This window comes from Gopherus evgoodei, chromosome 15 (assembly GCF_007399415.2).
Source record: "Gopherus evgoodei ecotype Sinaloan lineage chromosome 15, rGopEvg1_v1.p, whole genome shotgun sequence".
In the NCBI taxonomy this organism is placed as follows: Eukaryota; Metazoa; Chordata; order Testudines; family Testudinidae; genus Gopherus; species Gopherus evgoodei.
Window position 1 is genome coordinate 22,900,366 of NC_044336.1, and position 24,231 is coordinate 22,924,596.

General features: G+C 40.1%; 1 protein-coding gene across 2 annotated transcripts in view; it reads left to right on the forward strand.

Annotated features, from left to right (window-relative positions):
- CEP112 (centrosomal protein 112) overlaps nucleotides 1–24,231 on the forward strand; it is a 278,377-nt gene that overhangs the window by 209,953 nt on the left and 44,193 nt on the right. For both annotated transcript variants that reach the window (XM_030534468.1, XM_030534469.1), the window contains 2 exons: nucleotides 9,116–9,178; nucleotides 21,308–21,457. In XM_030534468.1, coding sequence (XP_030390328.1) covers nucleotides 9,116–9,178; nucleotides 21,308–21,457 — 213 coding nt within the window. The remainder of the gene's footprint in view (nucleotides 1–9,115; nucleotides 9,179–21,307; nucleotides 21,458–24,231) is intronic.

The following is a 24,231-nucleotide window of genomic DNA, read 5'->3' on the forward strand; positions in this document are numbered from 1 at the left end:
CTCTAGAGTTCAGGGGAGCTGTCCTTTTAAATCATCTGTATTTTAAAGAGAGACTAAGGATGAAATCTTTGCCCAGATCAATGGCAAAACTCCCATGTACTTCAAGAGGGGCAAAATTTCACCCTAAATCTTTAAATAATTTGTTTCCCATTAAATTTACTTATAGTAATTAAAACTTCAGTTGTATACCACTATTTTTTTATCTGGAAGTCACTAGTTGAAGGATGAAAGATTTGCATTGACATTGTTTACACCTGTCTGACCTTCTCTTTTTTATTACTTAAAAAAAAAATCACTGCTCTAACTTACATTGATTCTGCAAGGTGTTCCACCAACTCCTGGAGGTGCTGTCTGCTCTCAGCTCCTATAGCCTTCAGTGGAAGTTGAAGGTGCTGTGCCACTCCACAATTCATTGAGTTCCTTGCAGGACTGAGCCCATAACCACTGGAAAGTTGTGGTTTATCATACTTTTCATAAAAATAAAAAAGAAATACTAGCATAAAGCAAATTATTATTTTAGTAGCAGTTCGTTATTTCTCCTTCATTGTAGGTGTTGGCAAAAATTGCTTGTACGGTTGAATGCCATATCCTTATACCTTGAAAAAGACCAGTTTCTGACAGATTCTGTACTCTGTCTATGGTGCATTCATTAATGACAGACCACTTTGCAGAATTCTAGAAAATCAGATCTCAGGAAACTGACACCTCTTGGCATGGATGTCCACAAGAAAACTTATGGGGTGGGAAGAATTAAAGAAAATGAGCTGTTCTTATGTCTGACTTGGTGTAATAGTGACTTGTAATAATTTGATGGTATATCAACCAATCAATTAATTGACATCTGGCAGTGACTAAAAAAGTAAAAGTTAGGCAGTGAAAATTATGAAATGAAATATGCTTCATAAAAACAATAACATGGATTTTGAGTCATTAATAGTTAAATAAAAATCAAAAAGGGACTTAACTAAATACAGTTTTGAGGTCAGATTGTTCTCTCATGTGAGATTCATGTCTGTGTATCTCTGTTGATATTGGTGGAGTTACTCTTTACATTCAAGTAAGAGGAGAAGTGGGCCCATTATTTGAGATTTTCTTTGTGTAGAGACAATTTAAAATAATACTTTTGTCTTCATGTACAAATTAGACTATATTTACAAGTGACCAGATTTACAAGCTACAAAGAACAACAAATGAATGTCAGATTTCTGTCATGTCATTCCAGTAAACAATATTTGGCGGGCTGAAGTAGTTAGTAGGTGACCATGATGATAGGTGAAATTTAATAGGGTGAAAGTCTGTTTGGTTATATCCATACTATTTGTATTTCTAATACTATGAAACTACAGACAACTTTACAAGGGAATTTTCCTTTAGTTCTACTCTTAATACGATAATAATTAAGGCTGTAGTCCCTGTTATCTGAAGTAATGACTCTATTTACCTTAGGATATTCCACATTGTAACTTCCTCAAGACCATCTAAACCAAGGGGTCTCACGAGAATTTTTTTTATGTCCTCAGAGTGTGGGCACCAATTCTTGCTGGTGTCCGCTCTGACAATTTTTCCTAAAATACCTCATTAACTTTAGGAAAAACAAAAAACATGAAATTTACATGTCCAAATCATTGTAATTTTCTTATATAGGTTTTTATTGCAGACTGAATAATAAAAATAATGTACAGTTGTCTCTATTCTTTACTGAACCTAAACAGAATAGAAACAAATAATGTGTTTTGCACGTTCTTGTCTCTTTCGTTGTTGTTTCTTGTGCTTTTTTGGTGGCTTTTTTTTTTTAAAGACTTGCTAGCTAGTAAGCCTTTTTCTGTGAAAAGTGATATTTTATGTTTGTTAACACTACTTCCCCTCAAGAGGCTGTGGCCCCACAAAAAGCCCATTGTGGCCACATATGAGAAACACTGATCTAAACCAGGGGTCTCAAACACGTGCAGCCTGCGGAGTTATTTCCTGTGGCCTGTCATAGGCACCGACTCCACCGGCAGCCAGGCTCCCCCCAGCACGCCGTATCCCCGCTCCTCCACCTACCTCCCAGTGCTTCCTGCTGCCAAACAGCTGTTTGGCAGTGCTTAGGACTTCCCAGGAGGAGGGGGGAAGAGCGGGGACGCGGTGCCCTCAGGGGAGGTGGCGGAGCTGGGGTGGGGTTTTGGGGAAGGGGTTGGAATAGGGGCAAGGAGGGGGTGGAGTTGGGGCAAGGACTTCGGGGAAGGGGTTAGAATGGGCGGGGAAGGAGTTGAAAGAGGTGGGGTGGGGCAGGGCCTCATGGATTAGATGAGCAGTCTGAGGTATGAAGTTCAGCATGTATGATTCTTTGCTGTAAGTAGTTGGGAAGGATGTTTGTTAAAAGTGGCAATGTATTTTGTATGAATAGTTACTTTAAAAAGTTCTTTCCATTACAGCTATGTTGATAGACTTTTAGTGTAGATCATCATCAGTGTTACTGACCACATAAGGAGTAGTTACAGGTGTTTATATTTTATTAAAACCCCTTTTCACATTACAGTTTTTAAAAAGTTAATACACTGACTTTTAATAGCATACTATGTTACGCTTTGTTTTTTTTCGTTTTTGACTCTACTTTTGTATCGTTGTATAAAAAAGGTTTTAGTGATGCGACCCTTGGGCCAATGTACTAGTCCTCATGTAGCCCTCGTGGTGATTTGAGTTTGAGACAATTGATCTAAACAGATGACCACTTATTAATGTTTGGATAGGATTTTTTGCACAATTAGAAACGTGTATTTCAAATAAAAATACCAAGCTCCCGCCAAATAGCCTTTTGCTGTCTCTGCCTCATCCTCCCCAATTATTTGTTATCTAATTGAATGTCATATTGCAGATTCTATGTTACATAGGGGCTGCTTTGCATGGTTGCACTGGTGCAAAGCAGCCCTAGAGAAGGTTTCTTACTGGATATGGGAAATCCGTGGCTGCTGGAATGGGTTCTTCTTCACCCTCCCAGCTGCTGACTTGGGGAATCTAACTGGGGTTTCCTTATTCTCAGCAAGTCCTTAGGTTCTGAAATGACCCCTGGGGTTCATTGGCAGTCCACATAAATTAGAGTAGTCTTCAGCCCTAGGATACCTTTGCATCCCCCATGCCTTCTCCTTTGCCCCCACTAATCTTGCATCAAGAGCTCCTTAGCTACAATGGAGAATCAGGGCCCATAAACATACTTCACAGTGGAGTTTGTAACAGAGAAATGGGATAGCTCAATTCAGTGATAAATCCCTGTAATGTTCTATGTAATAAAGGATTGATTTCATAGTTTTGCAGTTTGCCCTTGCTAATGCTTATGTTGCCTCTTCTGATTGCTCTAAAAGCTGCTGCTGCTGCTTGTCTTCTGCTGGTGACAATATGAACATTCTGGCGTCAGGGCTGGGTGCTCACAGCCAGTCTTCACATGCCATCATGGGGGAGATCAATTTCAGAGCTAAAAAACTAGAGCTGCTAGTGTAGACAATCCCAAACACTATCACCTGCTGCATGGCACAGGAATCTTAAAGGAGGATGAAAATAGGTTTTCAAAAGCAGACATAGATATACAGTGAGGTCCTGCACTTTATTCCACCATTGAAATGTTATCTGAATGGTGATTGAATCACTTAGCCATGCTAGCACTAAACAAAGCAGTGTTTGTCCCCCTCATTTTCTTTGCCTAGAAGTGGAATCATTAGGTCTGTGAGGATGAAGGCAATATATATCCCTTAATCTGCTTGCGCAACTCTCACTGGCATCAGTCTGACTTCAATGGATTGTAGGCAGTATATGACCCTAATTATGCACACTACACCTGTGTACCTTATCTTTTGATCATTAACTGACCTTGTTTTGCACATGTTTTGTAGATATCTCCAAAGAATGGGAGATTTTGAATGCCATATGTTCTTCAGTAACCAGGCAAAACCAGGATGAGTTAAGGACAAAATCATAAACTTGGAATTTCTTGCTATTATGGGCAGAAGTAAGAGCCTTAACATTTCATAGAAACCCTGCCACATTTGGAAACTAAAAGACATACTTTGCCAGAACCAACTCTACTTGTCATTATCTTTTTTCTCCGCTTTTACTCATCAAGATATTTGTTTATAAATAGAAACTTTGACTTACATAAGTAACCTTCTGTTGCTGACTCATTCAGGAGAGTGATAATTTAGTGTTTATGATGTCAGAAGTAGAGCTGGGCAAATAATGGATTTTTTGGTTTGCTGACAATGCCAAAATATGGGCAAAAATCTTCATTTTGGATCAAACCAGAAACCATTTTTTCTAACTGTTTTGGTGAATGGAAAAACAATATCAAGTCAGGTCAAAATGTTTCTTTTTGAGCTGACATTTTTACGAAAGCAAAGGAGTAGATTCATAAAATTCCAGGAGGGGGGCCTCCTTAATAACCTTTTGCCCAATGATTAGGGTTCTGTCCTGGCATGTGGTCAGCACAGGTTCAGTCCCCCCCCTTTGCCTAATACGGAGAAGAGATTTGAACTTGGATCTCCTACATTGCATAGGAGTGTCCTAGCCACCCAGGCTATGGGATATTTTGGTGTGAGTCTTTGTCAATCTCTCCTGTTGAAGCTGTGTCACATTTTATAAATATTCAAATCGTTATTGGAGCAGGGACTTGGGTCTTCTACATCTTAGGTGAGTACCATAATTGTCAGGCTATAGAGTTATTCTCACTCTTTTTATTCTCTCATTCTCACTCTCTCATTTATTTGCCAAAAAAAAAAAAAAGTTCACCTAGCTCTAATCAGAACTGATCACAAGGTAAATGGTTATAATGTCACTGAAACAGGACCATAGTTCCATTGAGTGGAAGAATGGAATGATTAAAAGTTGTTTTCGCTTTACACACAAATATCTTGCTAATCAGCAATGATGTTACTCAAAAGTAGATTAAAGAGTTTGGTAACACACAGTATTTTTCAGACTTTTCTGGAGTGTGTTCCCATAATTGGTTGCTATGTTTAAGTTCCTTTATTTTTAATTGTACTATTGTATTTCATGAAAAGAAGAAAATAAAATTCAGTCTTTAGTAACATAGTATCCAATATTTCAAACATCATATACTGTAGGCTATGGATCTAATACCATTAAGTTGTTTGTATTCAATGTTCCATTGAAGTCAGTACAGTTTTACTTAGCATCTATAGTTTGGATATAAACAGTATGGATTATAGATGTATGAAACTTGTTACAAAACTGTAGTTGCTTTTTACAGCTGAAAAATTGTAACAAGGCCATAAAATATTTTGTTTTAATACAAAAGACTCTACTCTGTAACATAAACTAAGTGCATATAACATTTTCACAATAAAGTCATTTTTAACTAAAGTTTGTCTTAAAACATGTGAAACTAAACAAAAACTACCATGGCTTATTGAATTTAAGCCCTTTTACTATGAAAATGCACATCATAGCTGATGTTTCAGTCAGATGTGAATTACAGAAGTTACATAAAGCCCATGAAAAACTAGGTTTTAGGACCATTAACTGTATTGACCCTGCTGTCCATTGCTATGAAGTTAGACCTTAATGAATACTGCCTGACCTTCCACAGGATTGTTATCCAATTTGATTCCTCTTCATCATTGTTTCTGAAATACATGTCACCTGAAAGTGAGGAAATATGCTAAAATTAATAGAGAAGCAGCTTGTGTTTCATATAGTACATGATCATATTGGCCTATTATGACAGTTGGACCCAGTTTTGAAACCGTCCATGAAAACTGATGCTTTTTTTCACCATTCCATTTTTAGTCTCCTCATCTGTCAAGATAAATTTAATTTAAATCCTGAACTATATTCTCTAAATATAGTTATATGTAAGCACTACATAGAAAAATGCTAACCTAGCACAAAGCCTAAGTAAAAGTGCTTTTGCATAGCCATGTTCCATATGTTGACAAGGGGCAGATTTGCCTTCCCAGGCTACAAAGCAGCAACCCATAGTCAAAGATCTCAGATGAATATAGGTACGGGTTCTGTGCAAAATGGGGATGTCATATGTTCTGGAGTAACATAAGATAATTGAAGTGGATCCCCATTGTATCACCATAGGTTTTTTTTTTTTTTTTAAATCAATTGGATTGACCTGTGTGATATAACTTGCAGAAATTTCGTACTATGTAGCACCAACTGCAGTGTCTGTGCTTTAAAGTCCAGTAAAATGGGACAGAACTACATATAAAAGTTGAAGCATATACTTTCAAGTGTCCACTAGTTTTAGGTGCCTCAATTTTTAGGTGCCCAACTTGAGAAATGTAGAGCCTGATATTCAGGTGTGCTGAGCACTCACTTTTCTATTGATTTCAGTGAGAGCTGTGAATGCTGAGCATCTCCGAAAGTTTAGGCTTGAACATGTATATAAAAATTTGGGTTTAACTGATGAATTTAAACAAAAGCAGTAAATGAGCTAATAAGAGTTGGTTTGCACTTCTGATTCCATCTTATTAAAGCTGTTATGGTGTCTTTAGTTTTAAAAAATTAAACACAATAGTTAATTTTAAATCAGAAGTTAGTATTATAGAGGTTTGAGTTCCGCTAAGAGTAAAGCCTTGAAATTTAGCAAGTTTCTTTTTCAGATCTTTTTGGTCATTGTTTGTCAGACTGGCTTCCCCAGCTCAGTTCGGTATTGGCTAACTTCTGATATGTTTGTGAAAGTTATGGGTGTGTGCTTGTGTTATTTATTAAGATTTCTTCTTTGGGTTCAAGAGGTTATAAAATTGACTATATGGGAGATGAAGTCCTTCAGTCTCAGGCAGATTAAGAGTGAACACAAGAGTAATGTGACACTCTTTGCACTGTCTTGCTAACAGCTCACTCGCTCTCCACACACACACTATCTATATATATACATATATGTGTATGTATGAAAAATCTGAGAGTATAATGTAACTTAATCTTTCTACTACAGTATTTTTTAAATTTGCCCTAAAGATAAACAGCCAGTTACAATAATTTTATGACCCACAGTGGTAGCAATAAGTGATCTGAAACCAGAAGACTATTAAAGAAAAAAGTGTTAAATGCAGAAAGAAGTGTAGATTGGAACAAACTGTGAGAAGCTTCCACACAACAAATTCTTCTTCAATTAACCCATCACTATATCGTATATTGACTAGGACTGAGTGGACCCCATGTTCAGTAGATTATCTAAATTAGATGAACAGATTACTTTTAAATGTAATTCACCTGTTATTTCAGAATCTTTGTTCACTTCACTTCACTTAGAGAAATTAATAGAATCTTAGGCATGAATTTAAAGGTAGCGCATCCACTCATGATATAGAACACTTGATTAGTCCTACAATTAAATGGTAACATTCTCATCTCCCTTGGACTTAAAACCAGGGGCGACTCCAGGCCCCAGCACGCCAAGCGCGTGTTTGGGGCGGCAAGCCGTGGGAGGCAGGCAGGCTGCCTCCTGCGGAGGGTCCGCTGGTCCCGTGGCTGGTCCTGCGGTGGACCTCCCGCAGGCATGAATCCACGGGACCAGTGGACTGTCCGCAGGCAAATCGCCGGAGGCAGCCTGCCTGCCGTGTTTGGGGCGGCAAAATCCCTAGAACCACCTCTGCTTAAAACTTATACTCATTCACTAGAAAAGTGTTTCTGATGATGCTTTAGAAAAGTGGTATTTCATACCATACAATAGTTAAATATGGAAACAGCTATGCATCTTACAGCTTTGTAATAGTTAAATCTGAAGAAATTTGCGATTTAAAAATTAAATATTTTGGTGAAATATAAATTTTCTTAACTGACTAATATATTTTACATTAAAAATAGCATTTAAAAGAGCATTGATTGTAAAAGTTTTCATATTCTTCTAAATTAGCTGTTTCACATTTTCTGTACCATTTTAATGTATATTCATTAAGACTCTGATCTTGCAGACTTACGTGTGTCTGCAACTTTAGCATGTGTAGTCACATTGAAGTAAATCAGACTGTTCACTTGAGTGAAGATACATGCATAAGCATTCACAGGATTTGGAGCCTTAAATCCCAATTTTGCAACTACGTCCATACGGAGCCCTATTGGCTTTAGCAGTGCTCCACACTGACATTGGGGTCTGCCTGCACAGAGCTAGCTGCTGCATCAGGGCTTTGTGATGGATTCTGTCCTCTCTAGTGTTGTGAACATATCACTTTGAAAGGCTGCTTGCCCTAGACTTGCTTCAAAACTCAGCTTTCAGAGTGCTCTTTTACTGAAAGATACATTTTTCTCAGACATTTAGCCTCAAATTTTAGAAGCAAGAATACGAGAACCATTAACTGAACATTTATGAGGAAACTTTTCGAGACAGGTCTATCGGCTATAGTACAGCAATGGCTTTTAAATCTCCAACCCATTTCAGAATTGTGTCCTTCGTTTGGATGAAAACTAATGGTGAATTTAAGAGCTGTGGGTTTTTTCACTAGATTACAGCTACACCTGCTTCTCAGTTACCCATGATATCAGAACAACAAAGGGCCTTGTTTCCAATTTTGTTTTATTCCTTATTTTTGAGATATAAAAGATATACCAGGAGGCAGAAAGAGCTGTGTGTCAAAGAGGGTCCAAATGGTTCTCATGCATCATGGGTTTGATTTTCAGTTTAATAGCAGCAGTCTTAAAAAAGAATGTAAGATTTGACAAAAGGAGCTTGCAGACATCAGCTGCCACATGAAAACATATAATACATGTCACACTGAACCCTCACAGCCTCCACTGGAACTTGTGGCTTTTTTCTTCCCTTTTTTCCTCTCACAGAGATGAAGTCATCCTGATAAACTTCTCTCTCTCTCTCTCTCCCTCCCCCTCCTTTTTTTTTTTTTATCCGTAGAGGCCTTTATGTTTCTCTAATAATTGGCAGCAGAGGTACAATTTTTCCTCTCTTTTAAGTGATGAATAGTTGGCCCTAGATCAAAGACAAGCCCTTGTGGTTTTCTGGCTGCCACAAAAGGGTGTTGGAATTGGCACAGATCCCAGCTGCTTAGTGATAGGCATGTAGATGAGGTGCCAAGCGTAGGGGTCAGTGGCAAAGTGTCTGTACACATTCTTCATCTGAGCTAATCTGGTTTCCTTTTCTCTGTGTGTGTGTGTGTGTCTATTTCAGGCCAACAGCAGGTTGAAGCACATTGAAAAGGAATACAGTCAGAAGTTGGCCAAATCTTCACAGGTAGGCAACATGAAAACAAGAACCTCAAATTAGTAAGCTTGATTTGGAAATTTAAAAGGAAAAATATATTTACCGTACTTCTATTCTGGAACTTTATTTTTTCTATGTCCAAAACTTCCTGCTACTCCCTCAAAATCAAATATCAATTGCCTTTCCCAAATTTTATTACAGTACTTTTAAAAAAAAAAAGCCCAGAAAATTTAACTGACCAATTAAAGCCTTGTTTTTCAGCTTGCTGTTTCTTAGCTATTGGGAGTCAAATCCTGCTGGGAGCGTGAGCACCATTAACAATGAGTCAATGAGAACAGTCATTGAGAACTGAGGCAAAATTGGCCCTGTACGCAGGCCTGCATAACAGTGCATCTTGTAAAAACAGCGAAGGTTGCTTGCATAACCATAAAGTATATAGGCTATTACAAGGCAGTTCTTGGCCACATATCTGATGACAGGATTTTAGCCCAACTATGCAGTTTTGATATTTACCATTTGTAGGGCTTAATCAGTCCAGTAATTTTGCTGAATGCTGACACAGCTTTTTAACAGCCCAAAACATTTTAAAAGAATTCTAGATTACATCATGACATAGAAGATAACTGCTTTTTCTTAATTGAGGAATTTTTTGTTCCTTAATGTAAAATGGTTTTTTGATGACCCTTGACATGAGAACTGAAAATGTATATTCAATTTACCATTACAGTTCAAGTCAATCAAAAAAAATGGTGGTCGTAAGCGATTCTTCACAATTACTTTTGAGTACCTTAAACTTTCATTTTAACTTGCACATGGTATGGAAATTTAGGTTACATCAGGGGTAGACAACCTATGGCACATGTGCCGAAGGCAGCACGCGAGCTGATTTTCGGTGGCACTCGCACTGCCCGGGTCCTGGCCACCGTTCTGGGGGGCTCTGCGTTTTAATTTAATTTTAAATGAAACTTCTTAAGCATGTTAAAAACCTTATTTACTTTACATACAACAATAGTTTAGTTATATATTATAGACTTATTGAAAGAGACCTTCTAAAAACATTAAAATGTATTACTGGCACGCAAAACCTTAAATTAGAATGAATGAATGAAGACTCGGCACAGCACTTCTGAAAGGTTGCCGACCCCTGGGTTACACTGCAGACATCTGCTGGACCAGCTGTGTTGATTCGGGGAGTGAAGAGGTGTGATCCATGACCGAGATAGCTAATCCAGCAAAGCCTTCTAGTATAGATGCAGTTACACTGTTAAAACTGCACTTTTACTGGTATAGCTTCCTTTGCTTGGTGCAGGAGGAAGTAGTGGTAGAATAAACTATACCAGTAAAGGCACAGCTTTGTCTGTATAAGCGAAGTCAACACTAGAGGTTCTTAGCCAGTGTAGTATATTGGTACAGCATACCAGTAACATGCTCCTAGTGCATGGTTTTAGACAATGGTAGAATATGTAGATGCAATTGAAGGTTAAAATTTTAATAGTGTAAATTTTAGTAGTGTAAAAACTGTCATGAGGATTTGCATGTAGCCATCGTTCTTCTCTGAGAAGCAAGAGTCTCACAACCACAAATGAAGCCTTGAGTTTGGTTATAAAGGTTTATTCTCAGCAAAAGTAATATTGGTCAAATATTCCCTTAATGCCAACAAATATAAGGAATGTTTCAAGTGCCCACATACTAGGCAGCAACATGGAAATTACAAATCATCTCTTTTACTGTTAAGCCAGAAACACTTTGCAATTTATTAATAATAATGAATCTTAATTTCTACCTTCAAAATTTCTACTTTTCAAAGGAACATCGCCAAAACTGTCGACATAAATACTGTGGTGGGATATCATAGGACTCTCAAGTCTGCTGCACTAAAAACTTAGGGCGCTATACATGTATCAGAAAATATGTTTTATATAGCTATTATGTCTAGGTAAATAATATACATTTCTAAAATAATCTAAATGCATATTTTCTGTGCATGCATTTACATTAAAGTGGGATGACTGACTGGAATGCCAACTTTAAAAACTTAAAAACTTCCTTGAGAGACTTTTTATAAAATCCTCTTGCATTTGTTATGTCACCATGAAGAGAAATAAAAAGAAAACAAACCTTGAAAATAGATTGATATAATCCAGAAAGTTTGACATCAATATAAAGAAATTCAGGCCTGAGGTTGAAGTTCCCTTAGCTACTAACTCTGTAATAACTTGCTATGTCTGTGGCAGGTGGGGGATTTCTAAACAGCTCTGAATATGTAAAAGGCATAAACATCAAGGGGGGAGAGAAATAGCTTAGGATGTTACAAAAAGACTATATGAGTAATAAGGAATAACTAAGATAATGAAACTAAGATACTAAGATACAAACTAAGATAATGAAAATTTAAACTGACGATCAGGACAAACTTCATAGTAATGAAATTTAGTAGACAGTGGAATAGTCTCCCAAGAGAAGTGGTTTGAGACCCATGTCATAAACAGATAGCTAAGGGTTAATGTTCTTTTACCTGTAAAGGGGTAACACCAGTAACCTGAAACACCTGACCAGAGAGACCAATCAGGAAACAAGACTTTTTCAAATCTGGGTGGAGGGAAGTTTGTGTGTGAGTTCTTTGTTCTTAGTCTTGTGGCTGTGCCCTCTCGGCTATGAGAGTGATTTTTCTATCTCCAGCTTTCTAATCTTCTGTTTCCAAGTTGTAAGTACAAAGATAGGAAGACCATAGGTTTATATTGTTTTCTTTTGTATTTACATGTGTATAGTTGCTGGAATGTTTTGAATTGTATTCTTTTTGGATAAGGCTGTTTATTCATTTTTTTCTTTTAAGCAAATGACCCTGTATTTGTCACCTTAATACAGAGAGACCATTTTTATGTCCTTTTCTTTCTTTTTGTAAAGCTTTCTTTTTAAGACCTGTTGGAGTTTTTCTTTAGTGGGGACTTCAGGGAATTGAGTCTGCAGCTCACCAGGGAATTGGTGGGAGGAAGAAGTCAGGGGGAAAATCTCTTTGTGTTAGATTTACTAAGCCTGACTTTGCATATCCTCTGGGTGAAGAGGGAAGTACTTGTGTTTCCAGGACTGGAAACGGGGAGGGTGGAGTCCCTCTGTTTAGATTCATGGAGCTTGCTTCAGTGTATCTCTCCAGGAACCCAGGGAAGGAACACCTGGAAGGGAGAAGTGGGGGGGGGTAATGGTTTATTCCCCTTTGTTGTAAGACTCAAGGAATTTGGGTCTTTGGGGTCCCCAGGGAAGGTTTTTGGGGGGGACCAGAGTGCCCCAAAACATTCTAATTTTTTGGGTGGTGGCAGCTTTACCAGGTCCAAGCTGGTAACTAAGCTTGGAGGTTTTCATGCTAACACCCATATTTCCAAATCTGGGAAATATGTTATGACATGGTGGCATAGTAATGTGGATAGATAGATAGAATCCAGAAGCCAGTAGGAATATATATATATATTTTCTCTTCTAGGGCTTTTAAGCAGAGAGAAACAGTTTGGTTTTAAAAGGAACCAGAGAGAATTTTTTTTTCTGCTCTCTCTTGCAGTTTTTGGCTTCCATATTAAGGAAGGAACCATTAAGGAACTATTAAGGGTCTTTTGTGAGACAATAGCACTCCCATTGAGAGTCAAGTATCCAGCAATACACATGCAAATAAAGTGGTTTTTCTGGTTTACTTTACATTTAAAAGATTAGCTAGAGGAAGAAAGGGAAAAAGGCACTGTTGCTAGGCAGACCCCAGGAGGCAACAGAGAACCTGCAGTTCAGAAGATAAACACCGGAGGGCACCCCAACACAAGAAAACAGGAACCAGAATGTCACGAAAACCAGAAGCTGTACAGCTGGAAGCAATGAAGAAATAAATAGAACTGCTCAGAACACAAATGGCCAGAGATGAGGCAACTCACAAACAAGAGATGGAAAGGCTACAAAAGGAACAAGATGCCAAAAATGCAGCCCACCACAGGAAACAAGAAGAAGAGGCAGCCTACAGAAGACAGGTAGAACTCCAGAGGGAGACCCACCGACAGGCCATGGAATTAGAAAAGGCTAAGCAACATGCTCCAGCCAATCCTAACAACCCTTCGCCAATTATGGTTCCACATCCCAAGAAATTTCCCACCTACAAGGCAGGTGATGACGCTGAGGCCTTCTTAGAACATTTTGAAAGAGCCTGTCTTGGGTTCAGCATCCCTGAAGACCAGTACATGGTAGAATTGAGGCCACAGCTCAGTGGACCTTTAGCAGAGGTGGCGGCTGAAATGCCTAAGGAGAAAATGAACGACTATAAACTTTTTCAAACCAAGGCCAGATACAGAATGGGAATAACCCCGGATCATGCCCGTCGGCGTTTCAGAACCCAAAAGTGGAAACCAGATGTGTCCTTTCCCAAACACGCTTACTATGTTGGGAAAAATTATGAGGCCTGGATATCAGGACACAATGTTAAATCCTTGGACGAACTGCACCTCCTCATACAAATGGAGCAGTTCTTGGATGGTGTTCCTGAGGACATAACACGGTACATACAAGATGGAAAACCCAAAAATCTCACCGAGGCAGGGGAGATTGGAGCCAGATGGATGGAAGTGGCAGAAAGCAAGAAAGCTATTGTCAAGGGGAACGAATACCCCAGAAGGCACACCGACCATAAACCCTACAACCGAGGACAACCAAAGACCCCACCTACAACCAAGGAAAGCCACAGACACACTATTCTTCCACCTCACCAGTCTCCAGTAACCCACCTCGACCCAGTGACCAGTCAGATGGAAGATGCTTTAAGTGTAATGAACTGGGACATATAAAGGCCAACTGCCCAAAGAACGCCAACCGAGTGCAGTTCATTACACCACCATCACCAAAAAGATCTCCAGGCCCAGATGCCTCTCAAATACCCTTGGAGTGAAGGGAAAATTTGAGAGTGGGCAGAAAGAAGGTTACTGCGTGGAGAGACACGGGGGCACAAGTGTCAGCTATCCACCAATCCTTCCTTGACCCCAAATTCATCAACCCAAAGGCCCAAGTGACAATTTACCCCTTCATGTCACAAGCTGTAGACTTGCCTACAGCTGAACTGCCTGTCCAGTACAAAGGCTGGTCAGGAATGTGGACTTTTGCAGTCTATGACAATTATCCCATCCCCATGCTACTGGGGGAAGACTTGGCCAACCAGGTGAAGCGGGCCAAGAGAGTAGGAATGGTTATATGTAGCCAAACCAGGCAAGCTTCCAGACCCATTCCTGTTCCTGAGCCGTCCACAGACGCCCCATCTGTGTTACCAGAGACCCAGACAGAGGTAGTGGACCCGGATTCCATGCCAACCACTGAAACAGCCACAGCACCTCCAGTCCCAGGCCCGGAACTGGAACAGCAACCAGCACCAGCAAGTGCAACCACATCTTCAAACTCAACACCAGAGGGCGCCAGCGACCCAAAACTGGCAGAAGCAACAGACAGCCATACCCAAAAGGCTCAGCCAGAGCCTGAAATACCCACAGGTGCACCAGCGAAGAGCGGTTCACCAGCAATAGAAATAACCCCATCACCTACATCGCTTCCAGAGGGACCAATCCCAAGTCCACAGTCTGAGGAAGAACTGGTGACCCCAGCCTCAAGGAAACACTTCCAGACTGAGCAGGAAGCAGATGACAACCTGCAGAAAGCTTGGGCAGCGGCACGGAGCACCCCACCGCCTCTCAGCTCTTCTAATCAATCCCGGTTTGTTATAGACCAAGGACTTTTATACAAGGAGATTCTTTCTGGTGGACACCGGGAAGAATGGCAGCCGCAAAAACAGTTGGTGGTTCCAACTAAATACCGGGGGAAGCTCTTAAGCTTAGCCCATGATCATCCCAGTGGCCATGCTGGGGTGAACAGAACCAGGGACCGGTTGGGGCAGTCCTTCCACTGGGAGGGGATGGGCAAGGACGTTGCCAAGTATGTCCGGTCTTGTGAGGTATGCCGAAGAGTGGGAAAGCCCCAAGACCAGGTCAAGGCCCCACTCCAGCCACTCCCCATAATTGAGGTCCCATTTCAGCGAGTAGCTGTAGATATTCTGGGTCCTTTCCCAAAAAAGACGCCCAGAGGAAAGCAGTACGTACTGACTTTCGTGGACTTTGCTACCCGATGGCCGGAAGCAGTAGTTCTAGGCAACACCAGGGCTAACACTGTGTGCCTGGCCCTAAGAGACATTTTTGCCAGGGTAGGTTGGCCCTCCGACATCCTTACAGATTCAGGATCTAATTTCCTGGCAGGGACCATGAAAGAACTGTGGGAAACTCATGGGGTAAACCACTTGGTTGCCACCCCGTACCACCATCAAACCAATGGCCTGGTGGAAAGGTTTAATGGAACTTTGGGGGCCATGATACGTAAATTCGTCAACGAACACTCCAATAATTGGGACCTAGTGTTGCAGCAGTTGCTGTTTGCCTACAGGGCTGTACCACATCCCAGTTTAGGGTTTTCACCATTTGAGCTTGTGTATGGCCACGAGGTTAAGGGGCCATTACAGTTGGTGAAGCAGCAATGGGAGGGGTTTACCCCTTCTCCAGGGACTAACATTCTGGACTTTGTAAGCAACCTACAAAGCACCCTCCGACACTCTTTAGCCCTTGCTAAAGAAAACCTAAAGGATGCTCCAAAAGAGCAAAAGGCCTGGTATGACAAACATACCAGAGAGCGTTCCTTCAAGGTAGGAGACCAGGTTATGGTCTTGATGGCGCAACAGGCCCATAAGATGGAAGCATCATGGGAAGGGCCGTTCACAGTCCAAGAGCGCCTGGGAACTGTGAACTACCTCATAGCATTTCCCAATTCCTCACTAAAGCCCAGAGTGTACCATGTTAATTCTCTCAAGCCTTTCTATTCCAGAGACTTAAAGGTTTGTCAGTTTACAGTCCAGGGAGATTATGCTGAGTGGCCTGAAAGTGTCTACTACGAAGGGAAAAAAGAGGGTGGCGTGGAAGAGGTGAACCTCTCAACCACCCTGGAACGTCTGCAGCGGCGACAAATCAAGGAGCTGTGCACTAGCTTCGCCTCATTGTTCTCAGCCACCCCAGGACGGACTGAACGGGCATACCACTCCATTGACACAGGTAATGCTCACCCCATTAGAACCCCACCCTACCGGGTGTCTCCTCATGCCCAAGCTGCTATAGAACGGGAGATCCAGAACATGCTACAGATGGGTATAATCCGCTCATCTACCAGTGCATGGGCATCTCCAGTGGTTCTGGTACCCAAACCAGATGGGGAAATACGCTTTTGTGTGGACTACCTTAGGCTAAATGCGGTAACTCGTCCGGACAACTATCCAATGCCACGCACCGATGAGCTATTGGAGAAGTTGGGACGTGCCCAGTTCATCTCTACAATAGACATAACCAAGGGGTATTGGCAAGTACCGCTAGATGAACCTGCCAAGGAAAGGTCAGCATTCGTCACCCATGCGGGGGTGTATGAATTTAATGTCCTTCCTTTCGGGCTGCGAAATGCACCCGCCACCTTCCAGAGGCTAGTAGATGGTCTACTAGCAGGACTGGGCGAATATGCAGTTGCCTACCTCGATGATGTGGCCATTTTTTCAGACTCCTGGCCCGAACACCTACTACACCTGGAAAAGGTCTTTGAGCGCATCAGGCAGGCCGGACTAACTGTTAAGGCCAAAAAGTGTCAAATAGGCCAAAACAGAGTGACTTACCTGGGGCACCAGGTGGGTCGAGGAACCATAAACCCCCTACAGGCCAAGGTGGATGCTATCCAAAAGTGGCCTGTCCCAAAGTCAAAGAAACAGATCCAATCCTTCGTAGGCTTGGCCGGGTACTACAGGCAATTTGTACCACACTACAGCCAAATCGCTGCCCCACTGACCGACCTGACCAAAGAGACCCAGCCAAATGCAGTTAAGTGGACTGATGAGTGTCAAAAGGCCTTTACCCAACTTAAGGCGATGCTCATGTCTGACCCTGTGCTCAGGGCCCCGGACATTGACAAGCCATTCCTAGTAACCACGGATGCATCTGAGTGTGGTATAGGAGCAGTTCTCATGCAGGAAGCAACGGATCACAACTTCCATCCTGTCGTGTTTCTCAGCAAAAAACTGTCTGAGAGGGAAAATCACTGGTCAGTCAGTGAAAAGGAATGCTACGCCATTGTGTACGCCCTGGAAAAGCTACGCCCATATGTTTGGGAACGGCAGTTCCAGCTACAAACTGACCATGCTGCGCTAAAGTGGCTTCATACTGCCAAGGGGAACAACAAGAAACTTCTTCATTGGAGTTTAGCTCTCCAAGATTTTGATTTTGAAATTCAGCACATCTCAGGAGCTTCTAACAAAGTAGCTGATGCACTCTCCCGTCAGAGTTTCCCAGACTCCAGTAGTTAAAAAGTGTTCTTAAAATGTAGAAGTCTGTTAGTTATATACTTAGTGGTATATGTAAAGGTGCATGTGTTGTGTTAATCTGTTTATTTTAAAGTTCTAGGAAGAAATCGCCGCCAGTGAGCTTCCCCACTGTCTGCAATTTGGGGGGCGTGTCATAAACAGATAGCTAAGGGTTAATGTTCTTTTACCTGTAAAGGGGTAACACCAGTAACCTGAAACACCTGACCAGAGAGACCAATCAGGAAACAAGACTTTTTCAAATCTGGGTGGAGGGAAGTTTGTGTGTGAGTTCTTTGTTCTTAGTCTTGTGGCTGTGCCCTCTCGGCTATGAGAGTGATTTTTCTATCTCCAGCTTTCTAATCTTCTGTTTCCAAGTTGTAAGTACAAAGATAGGAAGACCATAAGTTTATATTGTTTTCTTTTGTATTTACATGTGTATAGTTGCTGGAATGTTTTGAATTGTATTCTTTTTGGATAAGGCTGTTTATTCATTTTTTTTCTTTTAAGCAAATGACCCTGTATTTGTCACCTTAATACAGAGAGACAATTTTTATGTCCTTTTCTTTCTTTTTATAAAGCTTTCTTTTTAAGACCTGTTGGAGTTTTTCTTTAGTGGGGACTCCAGGGAATTGAGTCTGCAGCTCACCAGGGAATTGGTGGGAGGAAGAAGTCAGGGGGAAAATCTCTTTGTGTTAGATTTACTAAGCCTGACTTTGCATATCCTCTGGGTGAAGAGCGAAGTACTTTTGTTTCCAGGACTGGAAACGAGGAGGGTGGAGTCCCTCTGTTTAGATTCACGGAGCTTGCTTCAGTGTATCTCTCCAGGAACCCAGGGAAGGAACACCTGGAAGGGAGAAGTGGGGGAGGGGAGGTAATGGTTTATTCCCCTTTGTTGTAAGACTCAAGGAATTTGGGTCTTTGGGGTCCCCAGGGAAGGTTTTTGGGGACCAGAGTGCCCCAAAACACTCTAATTTTTTGGGTGGTGGCAGCTTTACCAGATCCAAGCTGGTAACTAAGCTTGGAGGTTTTCATGCTAACACCCATATTTTGGGCGCTAAGGTCCAAATCTGGGAAATATGTTATGCCAACCCATTTAAGGAAACTGGACATTGCATTAGCAAATATACTGTAAGGAATGTCCTTTATTATAGGGGGTTGGACTAGATGACCTAATCAATCTGTTACATTTCTACTTTTGGTGATTCTGTGACAACCATTGTAAGGGATTTCTAAACAGTGGCTGATTTTACAGACCATACATTGTATGCTACAGTTATTTGATACAATGGGTGAATTAAAGATGGGGTTTCATTCTGGATTTCTTTACTCTTGTGGGTTTGAATCAGACCCTTAGTGTTGTTTGAATATATTTTTTGTAGCTTAACATTAATAATAGGTCATTTGTAACTTTCATTTGGTTATGTTGCTGACATCAGCCTATATCTTACTCTCTGTGGCCTCTTGGAATATTCACTTTTAACACCCACACAGAGAAGATATTCCCAGAAATTCTTTTTGAAGTTTATACAAAATAAACAGTTAGATTTTTTTTTTCCTGAGAATTACTGCCCAAAGCAGGTCCTTGTCTGGAAACTTTTGTCAAGATTTTCTTAAAATATTTTTAAAATGTTTATGTATGTCCAGGTTCTTAACCCAATAAACTTCTAATAGATCAAGTCTGCCCAGTATGTCAGTGCTTTCCTCTCCTACTGCTGCATTTTAACCAACTTACTATTTTTTGTTACCCTAAATAAAATGGACAAAAATTCAGCAGATACATAGTGATATAACTACGCATTGGTTGTAAATAGCAAAGTAATGTAATTTATACTTATTTGGTATTTTCTGTCAAATGAGTGCAATTTACATTGGTTACCACCCTCTTCTACTTCCATTTTAAATACCCAGTAAATACCAGATTGGTGATAATTTTCTGACCCAGACTACCATTTATATTGCTGCTGAATTCAGACTACAGACTTTTATTGGAGTTGCATTTGCTTAAATTAGCTCTAAATTTGTGCCCATTGATTTTACTGGTAGAAAACGGTATCTCAGTACTTAAATATAGAATTGAACATTTCTAAAGGACTGGATAGCAAGTTCTTATGTAGGTTCTTGTATTGCTCCATACCATCTGGTCATTTATAATCTTTTTTTTACCTTTTCAAAGATAATTTCCTTGTTACTGCAGACGCCTAATTATACCCAAATAATATAATACTTAATTTTCCACATAAAGGAGAACATTTGATCATATATCATTCTTGATATTGCCTTTCTCTTAATTTACATTTGTATTTTACAGACGTTACTGATATTAATACCCCATAATGTTCCCTGCTCATGTAGATGCAGGAATTAGAGATTCCTCCAATATCCATGCCCTTATGTTTTTACTGACAATTAGTTTGCCCCTTAAAAATTATGAAAGCATTAAGTCTAACCAGTTGTCAGTTAAATAAGAGTTCAAAGGGATACTCTCCATATGAAACTGGATACTGATAAAAGTTTAGATTATTAACAAGATAAGAAGTGTTAATTTTGCAATTTATATCATTTGTATATTTTTGGCATTTTTGTCCATTGTGACTGAAACTGGCAGGATCAGTTTCACTTTTTATTTATAGTCTATCTCACTTTCTGGTTTTCATCCATTAGCAAACTGTAGGGAAATGAATTCACAATACATTTATTTAAAAAATTACTTCCCTTCTCGTCTCTTCATAATTCCAATATTTTTATTTTAAAATATTTTATAACAGTAATATCAGATATACATCTGAAACCTTCCGTTTTCCCCCTAAATAAATTAAATAGTGTGGCCTTAAACTAGTTGTCTCTTTACAGTCTAGGGATCCAGTCCTGCAAACACTGAAGCATGTGTGAGTAGTACAGTTGTTATCATTGAACTATTCATATGCTTCAGTGTTTTCAGGATTGGATTCTGTGGCCCTAGTAGAGCAACATAGCTTTAATCACATCAGTAGTTGCATTGATGTCAATGGGTCTGCTCTCATGCTTAAAGTTAAGCATGTGCTTAAGCGCTTCACTGGATCAGGACACTTGGGTCTAAGCATAGCATTCTATAATATATGCCCCCAAAGTGTGGCTTAATATGGCTTTTTACAGTGATAAAAAGGGTAAAACAACTAGATTTCAGATAGTCAACAAATCATGGGTGTTTCATGTAAAAAGTCCCTGGGCATTGAACCAGACCTCAAATTTATTGTTAAATAAAATACATTCCTCCCAACAGCACAGGAATGCCCTGTCAAGTTTAACATTTCAGTTAAGTATGTAAAGTACAACTTTTTCTTACCTACAGTATCAAACTATGATGTATCTTTCAAACAGACAAAGAGCTATTAGCATGTTCATTTCAGTGTTCTTTGATTGTTATAGTGCAGAAAGTTCTGAAGTCTTGCTAAAAATCCCAAGAAGACATTTCAGTGAAGTGGAAAACTGGAAACATCTTATATGTTTGAGATCACAGATGTGCTTTGTTCTGATGAGTAAATATTATGGAATGTTATAGTGGAAAACTCTTCCAAATATTTTGTGTTCAGCAGTTTTATGCCATTCACAGTTTTATTATATTCCTTTTCTCTGTGTGGAATTTCATGCTTGCCAGTGTGTAATATGTTAATTTAAAATATTTAGTTTGCACAGTGGAGTTTGCCAACTCCATTCTTGTGTCAAGTATAAATACATGCAAAATACATACAGCTCACTGAACAAGGAGTTTTAGCATGCTGTTTTCTTTTTAGATGGTAGCTGAACTTAAGACAACCATTTCCTCTCTGACAGAGGAAAGCAGCCGGCAGCAGCTTGCTGCAGAAAGGCGACTCCAGGATGTTGTACAAAAGTTTGAAGATGAGAAGCAGCAGATGATTAGAGATAATGACAGAGCAATCAAGGTAATCTGTGGAGTTCACTCACTGATGCTACTAGCTGTTTTTGTGTAATTAAAATTTGAAATCATGGCAGTAGGCAAATGAATGCAGGTATCATTCTTGTTCATACAGCATTCAGTAATTGTATTCACTGGAGTTTGACTTAGATGTATCCAGTGACTCAGTATAACTTTCCTCTAGCAGATTATATGCCTGCATAAAAAGTCACTTTTTGGCAAATCCAATCCAATTACATGAAGCAAATGTTTGAAACTAACCTGTTCTTTTTCTTGGAGGCCTAGTTTAAGATATTCTCATATAAACTCATTCATATATTTAAGCATGTTTTCAGCATGATTCTGTATGCATTTATAAATATTGGTCCAGATCCACAGCTGCCGTCAATCAACACTGCACCAGTGACTTCAGGAGAGCTACACTAGTTTCTACTAGCTCAGAATCTGACCCACACACTCAACTTCTGAATTAAGGCCTTGATTCAGCAAAATATCCATTGCCAAATTCAGCACAAGCTTAAGTGGTTTGTTGAATAGGAGTGGAATTAATCACATCTTTAAATATATAGTCTTTTGTACCAAATTATTTCATTATATTTCTGCATAATATAAAAATAATAGTTAAATTCTTCAGTCTCTTTTTTCTTTTCTTTTTTAAGCTTTGCAAACCTGCTGTTTTTATATTTTCTGACACACTAAGCAATGTATCTCTGGTCATCTTGAGACATAGCCTGATTCCCAGTGACTTCAGAAATGTTGCTTACATAAGCAGCAGTGCATTTTTCCTGGTTTTTGATGCTCAGATGGTGGGAAGTTTCTTGTTAAAACATTCCCCTTCCCCCCCCTTAGAACAGAGTAGAGCGGATGACTTTCTGAAACAAGCAACATTTAATCTGTGAGGGTCTGCACTTAAAATTCATAAATAAACATAGTTTAAAAGGAGAAACCTCTTCTTCCTGAGTTTGTAAGAAAGGCTTTTGTTTGTGTTAAACAAAAAAGCTGTTTTGCTAGGGGAAGGAGCTTGGGCTATATGAGAGAGCACTACGGAAGTTTACCTATCAGAACCAGGCTACTGCTGATCTTGTTCTCCATATTTAATTAATTAGCATAATGAAATTCACATTAACATTACTATCTTATCTGCACAATGATCCTTGTCACTTTGTTTTCATAAATTGTTTAATGATATTTTTCCTATCTGTGTGTAAAGGGACGAAAGCTTTCTTTGCTATCATTCCCTAGTCTCTTCTGTTAATGGTGTCGGTATATAGACAATGATTGTAATCTCTTATGTAAGTCTGATTATTACAAGTAGCTCTTATTAGCTCAGTGACCCCAAAACTGAGCACAGTTAAGGCACGTGTTACAATTTTTTGGAACATCATTTACAAATAAATTAAGAAAACTCTGTATTAGTAAAAACAGCAAAGAATCCTGTGGCAACTTATAGACTAACAGACTGTCTGTTAGTCTATAAGGTGCCGCAGGACTCCTTGCTGCTTTTACAGATCCAGACTAACACGGCTACCCCTCTGATACTCTGTATTAGTAGTAGTCTAGTCAAGAACCTCTCACCTTAAAAGTGACTTTTTGGATGTACAAGAAACCCTATGACTTCAAAAGGTGCTCTAAATCATCAGAAATATGCATATATTAAACAATTCTCATGTATTATGGCATATGTTGAAAAAGTGTCTCCCAAAATGCTTCTCTTTTCTTCTGAGGATCTGATACTTTTCAGCAAATTACACTGTTAAACTTATGGCAAGATCAATTAATTTATTTTACCATCTAGTAAAAATGGAAGGATGGGAAGTAGAGTGGCTACTAAATACCAAAAATATATAATATCCTTCTTAATGTAAATCCTTTACTGTGTGTGCATTTATCATATATTTCATCTTTAATCCCCATGGGCGAAAAATATAAAATGAAAAAAGGATGGATAATGTGACCGAGAGGGGCCAAAGGGGAGCTCTGCACTGTGCTGCAGTGTTGAGTCCTCAGGAACTTTTGGGATATCACCCAGCTAGCATATTCCATGAGAGCCCTTTGGTTGGAGAGAAAAGTTTCCAAGTGTTATACACAGAGTTCTGGAGCTCTGTTTTAGCATCACTAATACTGTACTGGAAACAAGTCCTTCTTTTAAAGCTCTTGGACTTAGGGAGCCTTACCATGAGGGCAGATGTCCAGACAGAGACTTCTTATCAAGGAGAACTGCTGTAAAACATGCCTGGAGGCAGGGGCGGCTCCAGGCCCCAGCACGCCAAGCGCGTGCCTGGGGTGGCAAGCCACTGGGGGCGCTCTGCCAGTCGCCGTGAGGGAAGCAGGCACGCTGCCTTTGGCGGCTTGCCTGCAGAGGGTCCACTGGTCCTGCGGCTTTGGCGGACCTCCTGCAGGCGTGCCTGCGGAGGGTTGCCTGCGGGAGGTCCGCCGAAGCTGCGGGACCAACGGACCCTCCGGAGGCAAGCTGCCAAAGGCAGCCTGCCTGCCGTGCTTGGGGCAGCAAAATGCCTAGAGCCGTCCCTGCCTGGAGGCATAGAAAAGAGGCTTTTAAAGCACTGATCACTTAAGCACATTTCAGGACTTTTCATATGCTTATGGTTGAGCATGTGCTCAAGTGTTCTGCTGGATAAAGACCCTAGCCCCCTATTTGTGTTTAGAGCATAAAGTTGTTCATTTGTGAAAGTAGGTCTCTTAGAAATATAGCCTTTGTCACGTCACCTGCATTATAATATGCAGTGAGATAGAAGAGCTTGAGAAAAGACTGTTGACAGAAAC